The sequence below is a fragment of the Notechis scutatus genome, chromosome 5, assembly GCF_049901735.1.
Source record: "Notechis scutatus isolate UNSWTSFEM ecotype Mainland chromosome 5, rNotScu1.2, whole genome shotgun sequence".
NCBI lineage: Eukaryota > Metazoa > Chordata > Lepidosauria > Squamata > Elapidae > Notechis > Notechis scutatus.
Genome location: NC_142013.1, coordinates 51,910,678 through 51,928,715, shown reverse-complemented (window position 1 = coordinate 51,928,715; position 18,038 = coordinate 51,910,678). Strand labels below are relative to the sequence as shown.

Sequence of the window (18,038 nt, the reverse complement as noted above, 5' to 3'; positions counted from 1 at the left end):
GGTTAAGAATTCTGGGAATTGAAATCCCAATTCATCTTGAAGGTGCAATGTTGAGGGGAGTTGCTTTCATTACAACTGACTCGTTTCCAAATAAAATCAAAATTAATACCCACAAATTAAGAAAATCCATAAATGTTATCCCATGTTTTCTGGAACCTATTTTTGTGGATTTATGTCAAGATTTGAACAATGGACAAATCAAGCCAGAACCACAAATTGTTAAATCTTATAGTAATAACCCTTTTCCAACACTTGCTAGGCTGTAATGCTGAACTTGGAGGTTTTGCTGGCCTTTTTGATATAAAAGAAGCTGGATATAAAGATCCAATTTTGGTGTCTGGTACTGATGGTGTCGGAACAAAGCTTAAGGTAATAAAAAAAAGAAGGCATCTCATAGATTTTATTTTGGGGGGTATTTTGTTGTTTATTTTTAGAGAGGCTGGTGGAAGTCTGAAACTAAGTTTCATTAGAACCTTTTCATAATGGGTGTTAACAGTAGAACTGGGAGTTCCCAGGTCAAATCCGCCTCCAGCATGGAAATTCACTTCATGAACATGTGTCTCTTGCTTTCTTACTCACTCTACCTCACAGGATTGCTATTGTGAACTTAAAATGAAGGACGCTACTTGAAACTCTTGGAGAAAGGCAGCATATAAATCTAATAAATTTAGATCAGGGAGTTCTAAAATTTTTGGGGCAGTGGTATATTTAGAAAGTTGGGAATATCTATGAACAGTCTTCAAAAATGGTTGCTGTGGTGGACATGACAACATAAAATACTCCTTTATTAGGTGGGAAATTACTACTGCTTGATACTTTAAGCTTCCCAAGTACAGTGGCACCCATGGACTCCAGATATGGAATTCAAATAAGATGTGAGGGGATTCAGTGTTCCCTCCTTGAAATCTCTAGTCTAAAGAAGCCATGAGAGGATGGTCAATAAAACTCATCTATGCAGCAAAACCTTTTTGGAGCTATGGCATATTGCTTTATTAGGATCGGCAAATAAATGTACTTGGGGGGGACGGGACTGGCAAAGGCACTTTTTGCCAAGTCTCATCAAGATGAGAATTGTAAAATGATCGTGACATGCTGCTGTTTCTTCATTTTCACAACAGATTGCCCAGTTGTGTAATAAGCATAACACCATCGGTCAAGACTTGGTTGCCATGTGTGTCAATGACATCTTAGCTCAAGGAGCTGAGCCTCTCTTTTTCCTTGACTATTTTGCATGTGGGGAACTTGATGTCAGGATGGCTCAGACAATTATAGCTGGAATAGCAGAAGCTTGTAAACTAGCAGGCTGTGCTCTTCTTGGTATGCCTCTTTACTTCTATTATCACAGAAATTTTATCACCTTTGGAAAGGAAGCTGGGATAGTGATTGGGAACCTACATGTTGTTGAGAATGATATATGTGTTTTGTTAGTGCTTGAAGAAATCATTGTCCAGTGACTTGGTTCCTTCACACACTAACCCACTATTTGCTTTAATCATAATCTCTTAGAGAAATCATGGTGGTTCCCATATATTACAAATCCAGAAACAATGATTTTAGAATAACCATTGTTAAACTAAAAACAATATATTCCTTTGCTACTAAAATCAAAACAACTCTTGATGACTTATAGAGAAAAAATGCAATATTAAAAGAGTAAATTAATACAAACAACAATAGCAACATGGCTTAGCTTAGTGTTAAACCCAGGCATTGGATTTGTGATGGGTTGTCACCATGCGGGTTTAAAGTGACAGAGACTGGCATAGATAAAATTAATTCCTTGTTTTCCCCCATCTAATATGCTAGTTTTCTATAGACGGTTCAAACATTGTACAGTTCAATAGATTTACACCATGTGTGTCTTCTAGGTCTTTAATTATACTAAGGCAAATTCCCCGGGATGACCTTTTTCTTTATGGGATTCTATTTCTTTGTCAGCTAGGAATTATTGGTATTAAAACCCCATATTGTAAAAGCAGTCTTAGCCATTTTTTTTCCATTCTTGATTTATTTTTTTTCTACAGAATTTGTAGGAAAGAATGGGCAATATTTCATAGTAGGATTCCCAGGGGAGCACTATTCCTTAGAATTAAAACGCTTATGACATTCTAAACTTTGTCATAGTATAATGTCTATAAGAATCCAGATAGCAAGATTACATAAAACTTCATAATAATATTTTTCCATCCCTACCCTACTCCCAAACTCAAGGTGGAGAAACTGCTGAAATGCCTGGCATGTATCCACCTGGAGAATATGACCTTGGGGGATTTGCTGTGGGTGCTGTCGAACGAGGACAGATGCTGCCCCAACTTGACAAGATCACTGATGGAGACGTAGTTCTTGGAATTGCTTCCTCTGGTATTCACAGCAATGGGTTTAGCCTTGTGAGAAAGATCGTTGAAAAATCCTCTTTAGATTTTTCTTCTCCTTCAGTGGGTGACTGCCCTGAGCAAACACTAGGTAAGCTCTGTAAATACAGCATTTTCAAGCAATATCAATATTAATTTCTGATTGTCTATTTAATATGTTTATACCTATGCTTATGCAAATTACTTTGTAAATATTTTCCAAAAAAATGCAGTAGTCATCTCTGTCCTCATTTTCCACCGTTGTTGAATTGGCTAAACTTAAGCCAATTTAGGATCTCTGTCCCCAGCCAACACACCAACCACCAAAGTGCTCTATCAGCTGCATTGACTTATAAGATAATAAACCTATTTTATTCAATTCCAATACAACTGCTTCTATAATACACTTTTCAATTTCAGTGCAAACTGTCCAGAGATATTTTAATTCAGTGGTCCCCAACTTGTGCAGCTTAGCAGCCTGAGTGGGGGGAGGGAACTGGGCCGTACAAGCAGTGGGCCAGGGCACACGTGTGCACCCACAGCTCAACTGCACGTTGAGCTGCATGCATGTGCATGCCGGCCCTCCACTTGAGTGAGCTGAGCTGCAATCAAGAGAGATTCCAAATAGGCCATGGTCTGGTAGCGGGGGACCCCTGCCCTAATTAATTACAGTTCTTTCTCATTGGGATAAGTAGGAGACACTTGTATCCTAATCAAAGTCCAAAAGTCCAAAAACGTCTTCAATTCTAACTGACTGGTGGGGAATGGAAGGATTTCTATTTGCAGTCATCTGCTCATTGGCACTCTGAGGGTTGATGGTTAGCTCTCTGAGAGTCATTGAGGCCATCTGGGGGTTTATCTGCATCCTCCGAGCCGTCTGAATCAGCGTATAAATTGTATGAAATCTTGGGACTGCAGTTTAATTTTAACATAGATGGCCTCTTAAAAGAGAAACCCTCTTTCACCAGAGAGAGAGGAATAGGACACTACCTATCTCCTGTATACAAAGTAGTTATTTCAATAGAAGCTTCTTGGGTGGGAAGTAAAATGTTTTCAATGGAAAAAAAAACAACCAAGGAAATCCAGCTGCCTTTTGGAAAAAGCACTTTTGCGACAACCATGACCTGAATGATTAAGAATCTCCACAGACACCCTAATCAGAGCTAATAGGAACATGTTCCCTTGTCTGCTCTAGGGACACTTCATACTCAAATGGGTGTTGGTTGATACCGGAAAGAAAGTACTGCACTGTATAATATTCTTATATTCTTCCTGCTCAATGGAAATTGAGTGAAAATTTTGCCATTGAAGGGACTATTCATGTGCTTGGATAATTACACTGCAAAGCCAGGACAAGCAAGCCACCATATTCAAGTATCACTATGTTAGACTCTCTGCCATAAAGATTCCCTTTCTCCAATCTAGTTCAGTTCATTTTCTGGATTGCAACACCCAAATTTATGTAATCTCATTCACTTTTATGTGGACTAATTGACATATCAATCTATAGCAGGTATCTCTGGCCACAGAAGTTTCTTGATTTTAATAAAGCACTTTAAAATGTACATACTTGTTCTTTCTGTGGGAATGCAGCTCTGTTCCCATATGAGATATGAAATGCTGCAGGAGGAAAAACAATGCATTTAGATTCCTTCGCAGCCTGAAACACACATGTACAGACTTCCTGTTGACCTGGAAACATGTATGTTGGCTTTCTACTCATATCTGTGCACTAAAAGGACAGTTGACAGTCCCCTTTTTATTAATTGTGCGGACCTCTATTAATGTGATTACTATTCTGTAAAAGAGGCATTTCAGTAATTCTAACTTTGGTTTGTTCTACTTCTGCCTTGGTTGGATGTGTCTCTGTTGTAACAATTCCTTCATTTTGGGAATTTACAGGAGAACAGTTACTCACACCTACTAAAATCTACAGCAAGATTCTTTTGCCAGTACTTCGTTCAGGTGATGTGAAAGCATATGCCCACATTACTGGAGGAGGGCTGCTTGAAAACATTCCTCGTGTCCTGCCAGCCTCAGTAGGTGTAGTTCTAGGTAAGAAAGCCATTGCTATATTTGGAGATTTCTTGTTGTTGTTTTTTATTAAACATTCGTAAGATACATTCTTAAGCATTCTTTACAGCAGAGGTGGGCAACTATGGCCCCTTTATGACTTGTGGACTTCAACTCCCAAAATTCCTGAGCTAGCATGGCTTGCTCAGGAATTCTGGGAGTTGAAGTCCATAATTCATAAAAGGGCCATAGTTGCCCACCCCTGCTTTACAGGATATCTTTTACCTTCTAAATGCCTGGTTCAGATTTAACTTTAACCAAAAAAAATCTGTCTCTTTGGCTTGTATATTCTTCTAATTAAGAAAATTAGCAGCACTTGCATATAAGACAAAAAGCAGCATTACTTTATTTTTAAATTCTAGAATTGGGGCAGATATAGCATAGCCACCCTGTTCTTTACCTTGATAAATTCTTAAAAAAAACAAAAACCTCCCAACTGTATTTTGGTAGACTTATACCCTGTTTCTCCAACAATATGGCCTCCCCCAATAGGAAGTCCCAGCATGTTTTATAGGCATGAAATGAAATTAAGCCCCTCCCCCCCCAAATTAAGGCCTATATTAAAACATGCGAAATGGGGGGGAATGGTGGGGGGGGCTTGCCGTTAGGAAGTACTTTTGTTGCACACCCGGATATGGTGCTGCCTGTGTTGACCCTGATACAAAGTGCCCCACCAACGCCGAGATCAACATCCAAGCCATCACTGCCTGCCCACCCGAAGATGCAAGGGGGGGGGAATTAAGTCACCCCCGAAAAGATGGCCTAGCCATTTTTTCGGGGCTCAAAAAAAAATAAGACCCAGCCTTATTATATGAGAAACACGGTATGTATTTTATAGATAGGTAAGCTTTACAATCAGTAGGAGAGAAAACATTGAAGCAAGGACATTTTGAGTTCTAGTGGTCTGGAGGCTGAGCTATTAACAAAGCAATTAAGAACAGTGCTAGGTGAATTCACAATACAGGCAGTCCTCAACTTACAGCTTACATTTATTTAGTGACCATTTGAAGGTACAATGCCGCTGAAAAAAGCGACTTATGACCATTTTTCACACTTATGACTGTTTAGCGGCCCCATGGTCACATGATCCAAATTTGGCCGGTGGGCAACTGACTCATGTTTATGATGGTTGCAGTGTCCTGGGGTCAGATGATCACCTTTTCGTGACCTTCTGACAAGCAAAGTTAATGGGGCAGTCAGGTTCATTTAATAACCATGTTATTAACTAGTGCAGTGATTCACTTAACAACTGTGGCAAGAAAGAAAATGATAAAAATGGAGTAAAACTCACTTAACAACTGTCTTGCTGAACAACAAAAAACATTGGGCGGAATATTTGCTTACAGAATAGATTACTTTTCGGTGCATTCCTCTTCCCCACGCCCCCAATTCAGATCCGCTTTTGAAGGTGAGAGATCATAACAGAATAATAGAGTTGGAAGGGATCTTGGAGGTCTTCTAATCTAAACCCCTGCTCAAGCAGGAGACCCTATACCAGTGACGGCTAACCTTTTCGGCCCAAAGCACATGTGCACGCATCCCCAAAATGCAATATGTGCACGTCCCCTGTGCATGTGCGTGCATCCCCGGCATGCGTGCGTGCCCCACGCATGGGCCCCATCCCCGTGCATGGGCCCCATTCCCCACGCATGCACGTGCATTCCAGAGCATGCACCCTGCCCCCCACGCATGCATGTGCATCCCCCACCCCTGCACCCCACCCCTGCACATGCGTACGTGTCCCCACACATGAGCCCCACTCCATGCCCTTGCACATGCACCCTGTGCCCCGGCATGTGTGGCAGAGACCTGAAGACCAGCTGGCCAGCAGGAGGCGCGCACATGCATGCACGGTAGAGCTGAGCTGGGGGATGGCTCGTGTGCCCACCATAGGTTTGCCATTACAGCCCTATACCATTCGAGATTGATTGTCCAGATTGATTGTCTTAAAAGCCTCCAGTAACGGAGCACCCATAACTTCTGAAGACGAGTTGTTCCACTGGTTAATTGTTCTAATGGTTAGGAAATTTCTCCTTAGTTTTTGGTTGGTTCTCTTCTTGATTAGTCTCCTTCCATTGCTTCTTGTCCTGCCTTCAGATGCTTTGGAGAATAGGCTAACTCCCTCTTCCTTGATGCATCCCCTTAGATCAGGGGTGCCCAACCTTGGCAACTTTAAGACTTGTGGACTTCAACTCCCAGAATTCCTCAGCCAGCTTTGCTGGGAGTTGAAGTCCACAAGTCTTAAAGTTGCCAAGGTTGGACACCCCTGCCTTAGATAATGAAACACCGCTACCATGTGCACCCCCCCAGCCTTCTTTTCATTAAACTAGGTATCCTCAATTCTTGCAACAGTTCTTCATATGTTTTAGCCTCCAGTTCCCTAGTTGTTAAACTTCTTAAATTAGTAACACAGTTGTCAAGTGAATCTGGATTCCCTAATCATTGTTGCTTTTCTCTGTGCTCTTTCGAGAGTTTCAGTGTCTTCTTTTATATTGTGGTGACCAAAACTGGATGCAATATTCCAAGTGTGATCTTACCAAGGCATTATAAAGTGCTACTAACACTTTGCACAATCATCTAGAAGAGCCCATTTGTAGAAAAGGGAAAAAAATTGTTGTATGAGTTTGTCTTCCTATGATGCTTGATATAATCTAATGAATTTTCTCAGTTGCTATAAGTAACCATCAGAGCAGATGTTTATAGTTCTTGCATCTTGTAAGGTGTATTCCAAACTTCAAACTCCTGAAACTTTTGAGTGCTATGAAGTTTTGACCATAACATTTCTTATTTGACTATAAATGTTTAGAATAGAATAGAATAGAATAGAATAGAATAGAATAGAATAGAATAGAATAGAATAGAATAGAATAGAATAGAATAGAATATTGGCCAAGTGTGATTGGACACACAAGGAATTATTAAGGAATTATTAAGATAAACATTCTGACTATTTTCAGATGCCTTGCATTGGAAGATGCCCAGCATCTTTTCCTGGCTTCAGAGGAAAGGAAATCTATCAGAGGAAGAAATGGCACGAACATTTAATTGTGGCATTGGCGCAATCCTCATTGTACAGAAGGAGCTGGCTGGGAAAGTCCTAAGTGACATTCGGAGACATGAAGAGGCATGGTTGATTGGGAAAGTTGTGCATCACCAAGCAGGTCATTATGTTCAACCTCAATTTTCTGAGGATTACATATATCAATATAGAAGTCCTGATTTCTATAACTGTTAAATGCAATATATATAGATAGGCATAGATATATAGCAATATCTTAAATTCCATCATTATTTTGAACCTACTTTAGGACTTTTAGGACCCTTTCCAGATGTTTAAATTAAAACTACCCTTTTCAGCGTATCTTGGATCTTTCTTATAATTTAATAGGAAATTGGCTCTTGTGCTGTAATCTGAATTATTTTCAGTTAATGTTTAATTTTTAATATAAAGGTTCTGTTCGTGTTGAAGTCAAAAACTTGCTCCAAGCCTTACAAGCAAATAGTTTGCAGTCCTTGCACAGCAAACAAATAAAACTGAAGCCATGCAAAACAAAAGTTGGTGTCCTCATCTCTGGAACAGGTAAGGTCCTGTATTTCCCACTGTAAGAAATTCAAGGAAACTTTTAGCATCTTTTCTTTCATTGACTATGGTTTTCTGACAGACAAGTTTAAAATAGATTGGTCAACATTGACAGGAAAAGTATCTTCTGATTCTGTATTGATTTGATCATCATGGATAGATCAAGTCTTTGAGTCCGCCTTTCTTTCTCTGTTTAATCATCTGTGTCTCTCCTTTAATAAATTACATAGTATTAGTTTACTTATTAAACTATAATTTCTATATGCAGTTTTGTGAGAGGGGTTATTAAAGAACTGGAAAGTAAATATGTTTTAGATGTGTTCCTATGCTAAGAGAATAGAGCACAATATACATATTTTAAATTTGGGGTAGAGTTCCATTTGATTAATTGATTAATTGAATTTTTAAAAATCTATACACCTTGACCCATGAATTATATCATCCAAGTTCAAAGTTTAGAAAAAGTCATATATTTAAAAGGTGTTTTCTCTAATGCCTGTAGCTGTTTTTTGGAGTACTGCTGACACTGCAAAACATATGAATGCTATAGTAGAAAGTTTTGGCCTTTTACAAGTGTAAATGATAAGATTTTATTTTAAATTTTATCTTATTAAAATAACTTTTATATTTTATTCAATTATTTTTTTAAATTGAGTATAAAATTATAAAAATACACTATCTGGTTAAAGTAAAATATGTTAAAATGAGAATGCATTTTTAGTTGTGGCTAATGTTCATATTTTAACATTATTGTTGATTTTGGATTGATTGGAGTTATTTTTATTTTTTTTACAAAGGAAGCTTTACCTTTTATGAGAACTCAAATTACCACTTGGCTAAAATACTTAATTACATTGTTAATTACATTGTTATTAGTGCAATCATCTGCAGAAAGATAGCCTAACAGGAAACATCATTCAATGTAGTTTATTCTTAGGTAAATTAAGGTTTTGGCTTAAGTTTGTTTTATTTGCTTATTTGTCAGGTACTAATATGGAAGCTCTGATTGCCAGTGCAAAGAAGCCAAACAGCTCTGCAGAAATAGTAGTTGTTATTTCTAATAAGGCCGATGCAGAAGGACTTAAAAAAGCAGAAAGAGATGGAATTCCCACAAAAGTAAGTACTTTTTCATTAGCAGTTTATTGTAGTGGTTGCTGTCTGAAATAAATAGTTAACAATAGTGGGCCAGTCCTTATAGAAAAAATCTAAGAAAGACAAAACTTGCCCTTCTAGATTTGTCACAGACGGCAGATTGAGCACAGTTAAGACATCACAGTAGCCTATAAAGTAGGAAGATTATGTAAGATATGTAACAATTTGTAATCAGTTGGCAAAGCACCATTAGAAACCTAAATTAAAATTAGGTTAATAGTGTTTCAGTTGTCCTGGATTTCTTGCACAGAAGAATGAAAACACTGATCAGATGGAAAACACAATTACAAGTCATGGTTCTAAGTCTTTTCTCCAACTTTCCATTTTTGTTCCATGTCCTATATCTTCATTTCCTGCTTGCTCCCAATCTTCTCACTTTGCTTTTTGCTTTTTTTTTTGTGTATATCACTGTGGGTTACTTGTATAAGTTTTTTCATTGTGCATGTGCAAGTAGATAAGTCTGTGAGAGAGTTTGTGTATGTTCAGCTATACTGTATGTATGTGAGAGAGCATGTATGCACTATCTGTATTTAACTTCATGTTTAATTAGAAAGATCCACCCACTTTATATCCCCTATCTACTTTGAGAAAAGAGGCCTAAAATTAGGCTAGATGAGGCTCTTGTACCTGATTTTCCCCAATACAGATTTTCCCCAATATAGAAGTTCTGATTTGGACAAGGGCAGTTACTAGATGACAGGATTTTTTTTTCATCTGCCATGAATTGCCAGCCATAATCTTTGCCATGAATTGCCAACCATAATCTTTGACAGCCATAACTCCAGATTACAACATACAACTAATGTTACAATACTTGGTTATCAGAAGAGTAACTAAGAAGAAGAAAACTAACATTTTGACACATGATCACAGGATGTCCTACTGTGAGTCTGTTTTATGGTTCCTGTTTCATTGTATTTAGTATTTATTTGATTTGTCAATCGCTTACAAGATACAGATATAAGAATAAATATAGTTTTGAATACATGAGATAGATACTTATAAGAAAAATTTTAAAAACCAATAGGACAGGGACGGTAGGCACGATTGGTGCGCTTATGCACGCCCCCTACAGGCCTCTTACGAAAGGGGTGAGGTCAATAGTAGACAGTCTAAGGTTAAAGTTTTTGGGGTTTGGGGAAGAGACTACAGAGTCGGGTAGAGTATTCCAGACATTGACCACTCTGTTGCTGAAGTCGTATTTCCTGCAATCAAGTTTGGTGCGATTAACCTTGAGTTTGTATCTATTGTTTGCTCTTGTATTGTTATGGTTGAAGCTGAAGTATTCATTGACAGGTAGGACATTGCGATGTATGATTTCATATACTATAATTAGATCGGACTGAAGGCGGCGTAGTTCTAGATTTTCTAGGTCTAGAGTTTCAAGTCCAGTGGCATAAGGTATTCTACTCTATTCTAGTAGAGGAGTGGATAACTCTTCTTGTGAAATATTTCTGGACTTTTTCAACTGTGTTAATATCAGATACGTAATGTGGATTCCAGACTCATGAGCTGCATTCGAGTATTGGTCTAGCAAATGTTTTGTATGCTCTAGTTAGTAGTGTAATATTACCAGAGAAGAAGCTACGTAGGATTAGATTAACAACTCTTAATGCCTTTTTGGCTATGTAGTTACAGTGGGCTCTAGCACTTAGATCATTTGAGATGAGTACTCCAAGGTCCTTGACAAAGTTTGGATCCTCAACAAGGTCTTGACTATTTAGCTTGTATTTTATTTTCTGATTTTTTTTTGCCAATATGTAAGACAGAGCATTTATTTGTTGAGATTTGAAGTTGCCATTTGATTGACCATTCTGATACATAATCAAGGTCTTTTTGGAGGGTAGTAGTATTGCCTGTGGTGTTGAATAGCTTTACATCGTCAGCAAAGAGAACGCAGTTGCTCTTAATATGATCACAGAGGTCATTTATGTAGAGTATGAAGAGAGTTGGTCCTAGAACACTGCTTTGGGGGTACAGAATTGTTGACAGGTACAGAATTTGATAGGACGCTCCCAATTTTGACCATTTGTTGTCTGTTTGACAGGAATGCTTCTATCCAGTTATGCAGGTGTCCAGAGATACCATAAGATTTTAGTTTTAGGAGTAGTTTGTCGTGTACCACTGAATCAAAGGCTTTACAGAAGTCCATGTAGATTGCGTCTATTGCTTTGCCCTGATCAAGTTGTGTGGTGTATATGTTTTTGCAGTGTTAGAATTGCAGATTACAGGATAGTTTTTTTCTGAAACCAAATTGTTTATTAGAGAGTAGGTTGTTTGTCTCTAAGTGGAGGATAATGGATTGGTTAAGAATTGATTCCATGACTTTACAGGTGACGCAGAATAAGGAGATTGGTCTGTGGGTCTCCCTTTCTGAAGATGGGGATGACCATGGCTTGTGACCATAGTTTTGGCAAGGTCTTGGTGTTCAGGGCCAAAATTTATCATGTAGACAATGATATATTGTTCTTGATATATCATATGCCTCCTGAAATGAATTCCAATTAATAAGATAAAGCTTTAAGCATCAGTGTTTTTCTGTATTTAATGGAAAAATGACAAAGTCAGACTTCTCTAATCTTGCTCCACAGTCCATCAATTATCATGACTGAGGATGGTGGAAATTAAGGTCCAACTTACTGGAAGAAGATGGCATTTAGGATAACTAGACTGTGTTACATCTGTTTTTCTACTGTTTTTATATTTCAGGTAATTAGCCACAAGGATTACAGCAATCGTATAGAATTTGACAGTGCCGTTGATCAAGTCCTCAGGGAGTTTTCAGTAGAACTGATTTGTCTTGCTGGATTTATGCGCATCTTATCTGGCCCTTTTGTTAGCAAGTGGGAAGGTGAGGACTTTTGTGTTTTACATATCAAACAGTTTGTTATAGAGTCACTTTCCTCAAGCAGTAACTTCTCAATTTAATTATTTTAAAACTCTTCAGACAAAAATAGATTAGAAGTGAATCCTTTTATTTCTCACAGACGCTTCTTGTAAGTTAAAAACTACACTGATGTAAGAGACAATGTCATTATTCTCCATGTTATTACTAAACAAGATACATGGCAAGAATCCCCCTATTGATAACCATCTATTCTGAGCTCAGATTATACTTAGTTAAGATGAGGGCAAAAATCTTCCTATTTATTATCTCTTCAATTTAAATTATTGCTGTGTTTTTTTTAAATATATTTTTGCAGCTGTCTTAGAGAGACAATTGATTTCTAGTACCACCACCGTATGATCACCGGCAAGCATATTTTAGAGTAAGAAATATTAGAAAGCCCAGTGTGAAAAGGACCACCACCTCTTCTTTCTTTTTTTTTCTCCTTACGTAGCTGACTGCAGGAGACAAGTGGTTGTTTTAGACATTTGAATTGATCCCTTGCAATACAAGTCTTGGAGTGAGAAGGCAACCAGGGGAGTTATAGGCTACCCTTCAGAGTTGAGCCTTTATGTGCGGTATGATGAGAAGCTCAGGGAATACATGTTGGTGTTTCTTTTAAAAGAGACAATTAAACAGAACAAGGACACATGAAAGTATTAAGTTTTTCTTTAAATGAGAATTTGTTCTACTGGCTTAATCTTTTTAAAATTGGAACTCGGTCATGCCTGTTTCATCTGCTATACAAATGCAGGCTCTTAAAGGTTTATTATAAATTTTAAAAGACTTATCTACAGACTGATTTTTACAAGTACTGCAGAAAGTCCAAATTTCAGTTCCATGGTTGTGTTGGAAGAAATGTCCATCTGGCTTCAGTTCCAAGCAGGGAGAAAGACACTGGAAACATGGAGGCTGTTTGGAAAGATGGTTTAATGGTGGACAGGACCACATAGTTTGAGGTCCTGGGCAATTGAGCACATGGGTGTGTGTGAGAGAGAGATTTATACTCTCTCTTGGACTTTGAACTTGCTTCCTGTTCCTATGAAAGAAATGTATTCTGATTGGTTGTCAGACTCCCACAGGGCCATGCAGGGGTAACTTTGTAGGTTGTCTTAAGTCCCAGGCTTGGTTGAATCTTGCTGGATGATGCAATCTTCCCAGGTGCCATGTGGTGAGATGGGTAGAGAGCTAACCCTAATATGTCCTGAGGGTGAAGGTCTTTTGTTTTGTAGATAAGCTGGCCCAGCCTTTTGTCTTGTAGATGGCACCAAAATATCTGCTGGGCGAGGGCAGGGAGCTGAGGGTCTGAGTTTATGTCTTTAGAAACATGTTTCTCCTTTAGAGAAAATATAATATTCTGCCTTTTTAATATTTCTTAGAATATTTCATTCTTCTAGAAGAGTGGGTGCTAACTCTCTATAGTTGTTATTCTAATGATCACAATAATAGATAGATGGCGGTTTTTCCTGAGATCTTGGAGAAATATTGCCAGTCAGAGTAGACAGTACTAGATTAGATGATAATTTGTTGAAGTATCATAACAATGGATTGGATGGAGCTCGACTGATTTCAATCCCAATATGCACTGTATTGCAAATGTGATTAATAAGTCCTGATGAAAGATGATAATAGACATTTAAAACATACATTGATGCTTATAGAGTGTTATTTCAAATTTTACATGTTGCATTATATAGTCATAATTTAGACTTCAGATCTTGAATTGGGCTTTATTTCTCCCTTTACTTGCGAATTCCCACATACTATCTAAACAGTGCCCTATGAAAACAGAGTTCTTAGTCATTGATTTGGCAATTTTTCTCTTAACACCTTACCAAGATTTATCAGTAAGCTTTGTTCTGTGGTTTCAGATTTTGAATGACCACTTCCAAACTATTATTTATCTTACAGCATTGGACAGGCGTTACACAGTTTATACTGTGTTTTAATTAAATGGGGAAAGAGTGTTTTGATCTTATTTTTATGCAAGCACATTAATGTATATTCTAATTTTATAAAATTAGAAAAATGAATTTAACAGTATTCTCTTTTTTTCCCTAGGAAAAATTTTGAATATTCACCCTTCTTTGCTGCCTTCATTTAAAGGATCTAATGCCCATAAACTGGTCCTGGAGGCTGGAGTCTGTGTCACTGGCTGCACTGTGCACTTTGTGGCTGTATGTGCTTATTTTTATTACTCTGTTGATCAATTTAATTTAAAGCCTTTGGTTACCAGCTTAATTGCTTTTGAGGGCAAAGTATAGAAACTCAATGTAAGGTAATCAGGGATCTGAGCTATAATGTTGTAGTTTTGACAAAGCAAAACTAAACAAGACATTAAAAATGTGCATAGGAAAAATACACACACATGGATACACACACATTGTCCCCCCCAATGGAATACTGACAAGAATACTAGATTCTACCCCTAGATAAATAGTCCATAGTTATTTGATTGTTTAATAATTAAGTTAGCCATTTTCACGGTATCCTTTGTTGTTGCAGATGACTTTAAATCAGTGGTGGGATTCAAAAACTTTTACTACCCGTTCTGTGGGCGTGACTTGGTGCCATGTGACTGGGTGGGGATGGCCTTTTTTTTGCAGCCCTCACCTGTTTTGGGGAGCTTCCTAGCCACAGAGGAGCCTCTGGGGGTCGTTTTTGCTCCCCTAAGGCTCCTCTGGGGCTCTGGAAGAAAAGGAACAGAGCATGGGAGGGGCAGGTAACACCCCTCCAAGCTCCGTTTTGGGAGCTTCCTAGCCTCAGAGAAGCCTCTGGGGGGCGTTTTTGATCTGTTAAGGCTCCTCTGGGGCTCTGGAAGAAAAGGAACAGAGCATGGGAGGGGCACGCAGCACCCCTCCAAGCTCCGTTTTGGGAGCTTCCTAGCTTCAGAGAAGCCTCTGGGGGGCGTTTTTGCTCCCCTAAGGCTCCTCTGGGGCTCTGGAAGAAAAGGAACAGAGCATGGGAGGGGCAGGTAACACCCTCCAAGCTCCGTTTTGGGAGCTTCCTAGCCTCAGAGAAGCCTCTGGGTGGGGGGCGTTTTTGCTCCCCTAAGGCTCCTCTGGGGCTCTGGAAGGCAAAAAATGGAGGGGGGGCCTGAGCTCCTCCCTCCATTTTTTGCCTTCCTGGGCCTCAGCAAGGGGAATCCCAGCACAGCTGATCTTATCTACAGCTGATTGTCAGAAGGGGGGGAAAAAAGAAATACCTTAGGTGAATGTCAGTCAGGCGGCGGGATGAGCGAGCATTGGGTGGGAGGGTGACGGGTGGGGGAGCATGGCCAGCCAGAACTTACTACCAGTTCAGCGACCCACGCCAAATTCTTGCTACCGGTTCGCCCGATCTGGTGCGAACTGGCTGCTTTTAATTACAGCCATTTTGCTAAAGTTTTTTATTCTTCTCTTTCCAGGAAGAAGTTGATGCTGGAGCAATAATATTTCAAGAAGCTGTTCCAGTGAAGATTGGAGACACAGAGAAAACTTTGTCAGAAAGAGTGAAGGAGGCAGAACACAAAGCCTTCCCAGCTGCTATGCAGCTAGTGGCAAGTGGAGCAGTTCAATTAGGGAGAGATGGGAAACTGTGCTGGAATTTGGAAAAGCATAACTAAAAAATAGAGGGTATAAAAACAGCAACAATTCTGGTGCATATTTTGGCTTCTGAGTTTGGCATAGGGCAGCAGGATTTAAAATCTTAACCAAGCAACTCTGGCCAATAGATCTCCAAAATAAAAGGAATGAACTTCCTTTTATTATTCAAAATAGAACTAAATGGAGATAGGTCTAAGTGACAAGGCGTTTGTGTGCTTAGTCCGTCCACAGTATAACTGGTTGTTATCTGAAAAGTATGTCATTTGCCACAAACTGCTTGTCATTTTATTTGTCTGTTACCTATCATAGAATTCTGCTTCAAGGGGTCAGACTCTATGTTGAACTCAAGCTTAAGAAAGGCACCACAAAAAGAACAGGTCATGATCACAATTATGAATTAAGCATTTTAACAGTATTAATGATAGCTTTTCCTATTAAGTAATAAGGTAATTCAGAATCAAGTTCCCTCATTTTTCCCATAATAATACTATCAAATGTTTTTGTTTTGAAATCCTGTACTAAATTCTCTGAACACAGCAATAGCAGTATTATTGAATAAAGCAGTATCGTTCAATACCAGGTCTATATGTAACTGACTTCCTACGTGAGACAACTTTTTCCACCCCTTTTTCTAAATATATTGTACTTGAAACATTCAAATGGTACATTTTTTCAATCATGGAATCAAGCAACAGACTTTTTCCAGGATATTTTTATCTTAACAGTTAATATTAAGAAAACAAACAGAAATTCAATGAAAATAAACATGGAATTATGAGCCTAAATAGTATCTACTTTTTCAAAAAGTGTGTTATTACTGTCTTTTAAGGTGAATAAACAATTTAGTTCCAGTGAACTATATTTTTGTTACTAACTTAAATGATCAGAAGCCAACGTACATCAATTACTGTGAACATTCCTTTTAACTTTGTTTTTATATCCAAAGATTATATGATCTTAATTCCCAATCAAATAAAATGTTTTGAAATTCATTTTTATATTAATGGTTTTCTTTCTAATATTGTAGGGGAACAAACATCCTATTGGTAGAATAGTTGAAAATAACTTGTAACAACTGTTGATTTTTAGAGAACTAAAAAGATGATGTTTCGAGAAGCCTGATGATGAAAAACATTAAATGTTTTGAGGTCTGAAATAAATCACAGATTTCCTCTTTCAGGCCATTTAACACAAATAGTCATCTGTTATCTCTTGTGTCATTTCACAGTAATCCAGAATATATATATTAATAGTGGAAAGTGGTTTCAACTATATACCTTTTGCATCCCTCCAGAAGTTGTGGGTGCTCCAACACAGGAAGTTTTTAAGAAGAGATTGGACAACCATTTGTCTGAAATGGTATAGGGCTTCCTGCCTGAGCAGGGGGTTGGACTAGAAGACCTCCAAGGTCCCTTCGAACTCTGTTATTCTGTTACTCTGCTACTCTTGCTAAACTGTGAGGCAATCTTCTTGATGGGGAAGATGGATTCATCCACCAGGTCTCTTATGCCTAGAAAACCATTTGATGGGGTAATAGTCCTTTTTTCTTTTAATATGTATTGTCTTGGAGCAGTGTATTCTAACATCTATGAATTCCAGATGCACAGACCTTCACTCTTAGAATCCTCCATGGCCAGAGGGAGGATACAGAGACAGAATTCTAAGTATTTAAAGTCCACACATATGAAAATGTCATGATTTGGAAACACTGCCTTAACATCGTCCTAAGGCTGAGTGCTTTACAGCAGCGGCTGCCAACTGGTGGGCTGTGGCCCACTGGTGGGCCATGAGAAAATTTTGGTGGCCTGCAGAGAAATCTCACCCCCAGAGCACCCCCCAAAGCAATTAATCCAGGCTGCGCAGAAACAAGGCTGCGCCACCCACATGGCCCGCGGGAACCCTCCCAGCCCACTCACTCCTTACCTTGCAAACTTGCCTGCTAAATTGCTATTTTTCCTTTTTCCGACCATCATCTGCTCTGCTGTGCCGGGAGATTTAGATTAGCTAGAAAGTAGGAAATGGTTGGATTTCTTGCTTTCTAGCTAGTCTTTAGATCTTCGGCTCTGCTTACAGCCAAACCTCCCTTAGGACTGAAGGTTCTGTTATTCACTGCAGACTCACGGCAAGCAAATTTTATGTGACAAGACTGAGCTAGCCGATGGCAGATAGATAGATCACTGAATGATTCTTTTTTTTTCAAAAAAAAAATTATTTCAATATGCATATGCACAACAATACATTAATAGTGTGCCATCAATATATCATACATTTTAGTATAGGCAAAATTAATAATATCAATCATATCTCTCTGCATATATTTCACATTAATTCATAATCCTTCAATGCTTATTTTCAACTTTTCACAACTCTCTCCAAATGCCTACCACCATATCAGTTAAACATACCTAGTA

At 38.6% G+C, this 18,038-nt stretch overlaps 1 protein-coding gene across 2 annotated transcripts in view; it reads left to right on the top strand.

Moving 5' to 3' along the window:
* Positions 1-16,619, top strand: part of LOC113409883 (trifunctional purine biosynthetic protein adenosine-3-like) — a 50,973-nt gene extending 34,354 nt beyond the window's left edge. For both annotated transcript variants that reach the window (XM_087966732.1, XM_087966731.1), the window contains exons 13-22: positions 260-369; positions 1,119-1,317; positions 2,212-2,463; positions 4,254-4,406; positions 7,382-7,585; positions 7,876-8,004; positions 8,990-9,120; positions 11,866-12,007; positions 14,105-14,220; positions 15,450-16,619. In XM_087966732.1, the coding sequence (XP_087822858.1) occupies positions 260-369; positions 1,119-1,317; positions 2,212-2,463; positions 4,254-4,406; positions 7,382-7,585; positions 7,876-8,004; positions 8,990-9,120; positions 11,866-12,007; positions 14,105-14,220; positions 15,450-15,647 (1,634 nt within the window). In that variant the 3' untranslated portion in view covers positions 15,648-16,619. The remainder of the gene's footprint in view (positions 1-259; positions 370-1,118; positions 1,318-2,211; positions 2,464-4,253; positions 4,407-7,381; positions 7,586-7,875; positions 8,005-8,989; positions 9,121-11,865; positions 12,008-14,104; positions 14,221-15,449) is intronic.
* The last annotated feature ends 1,419 nt before the right edge of the window (positions 16,620-18,038 follow it).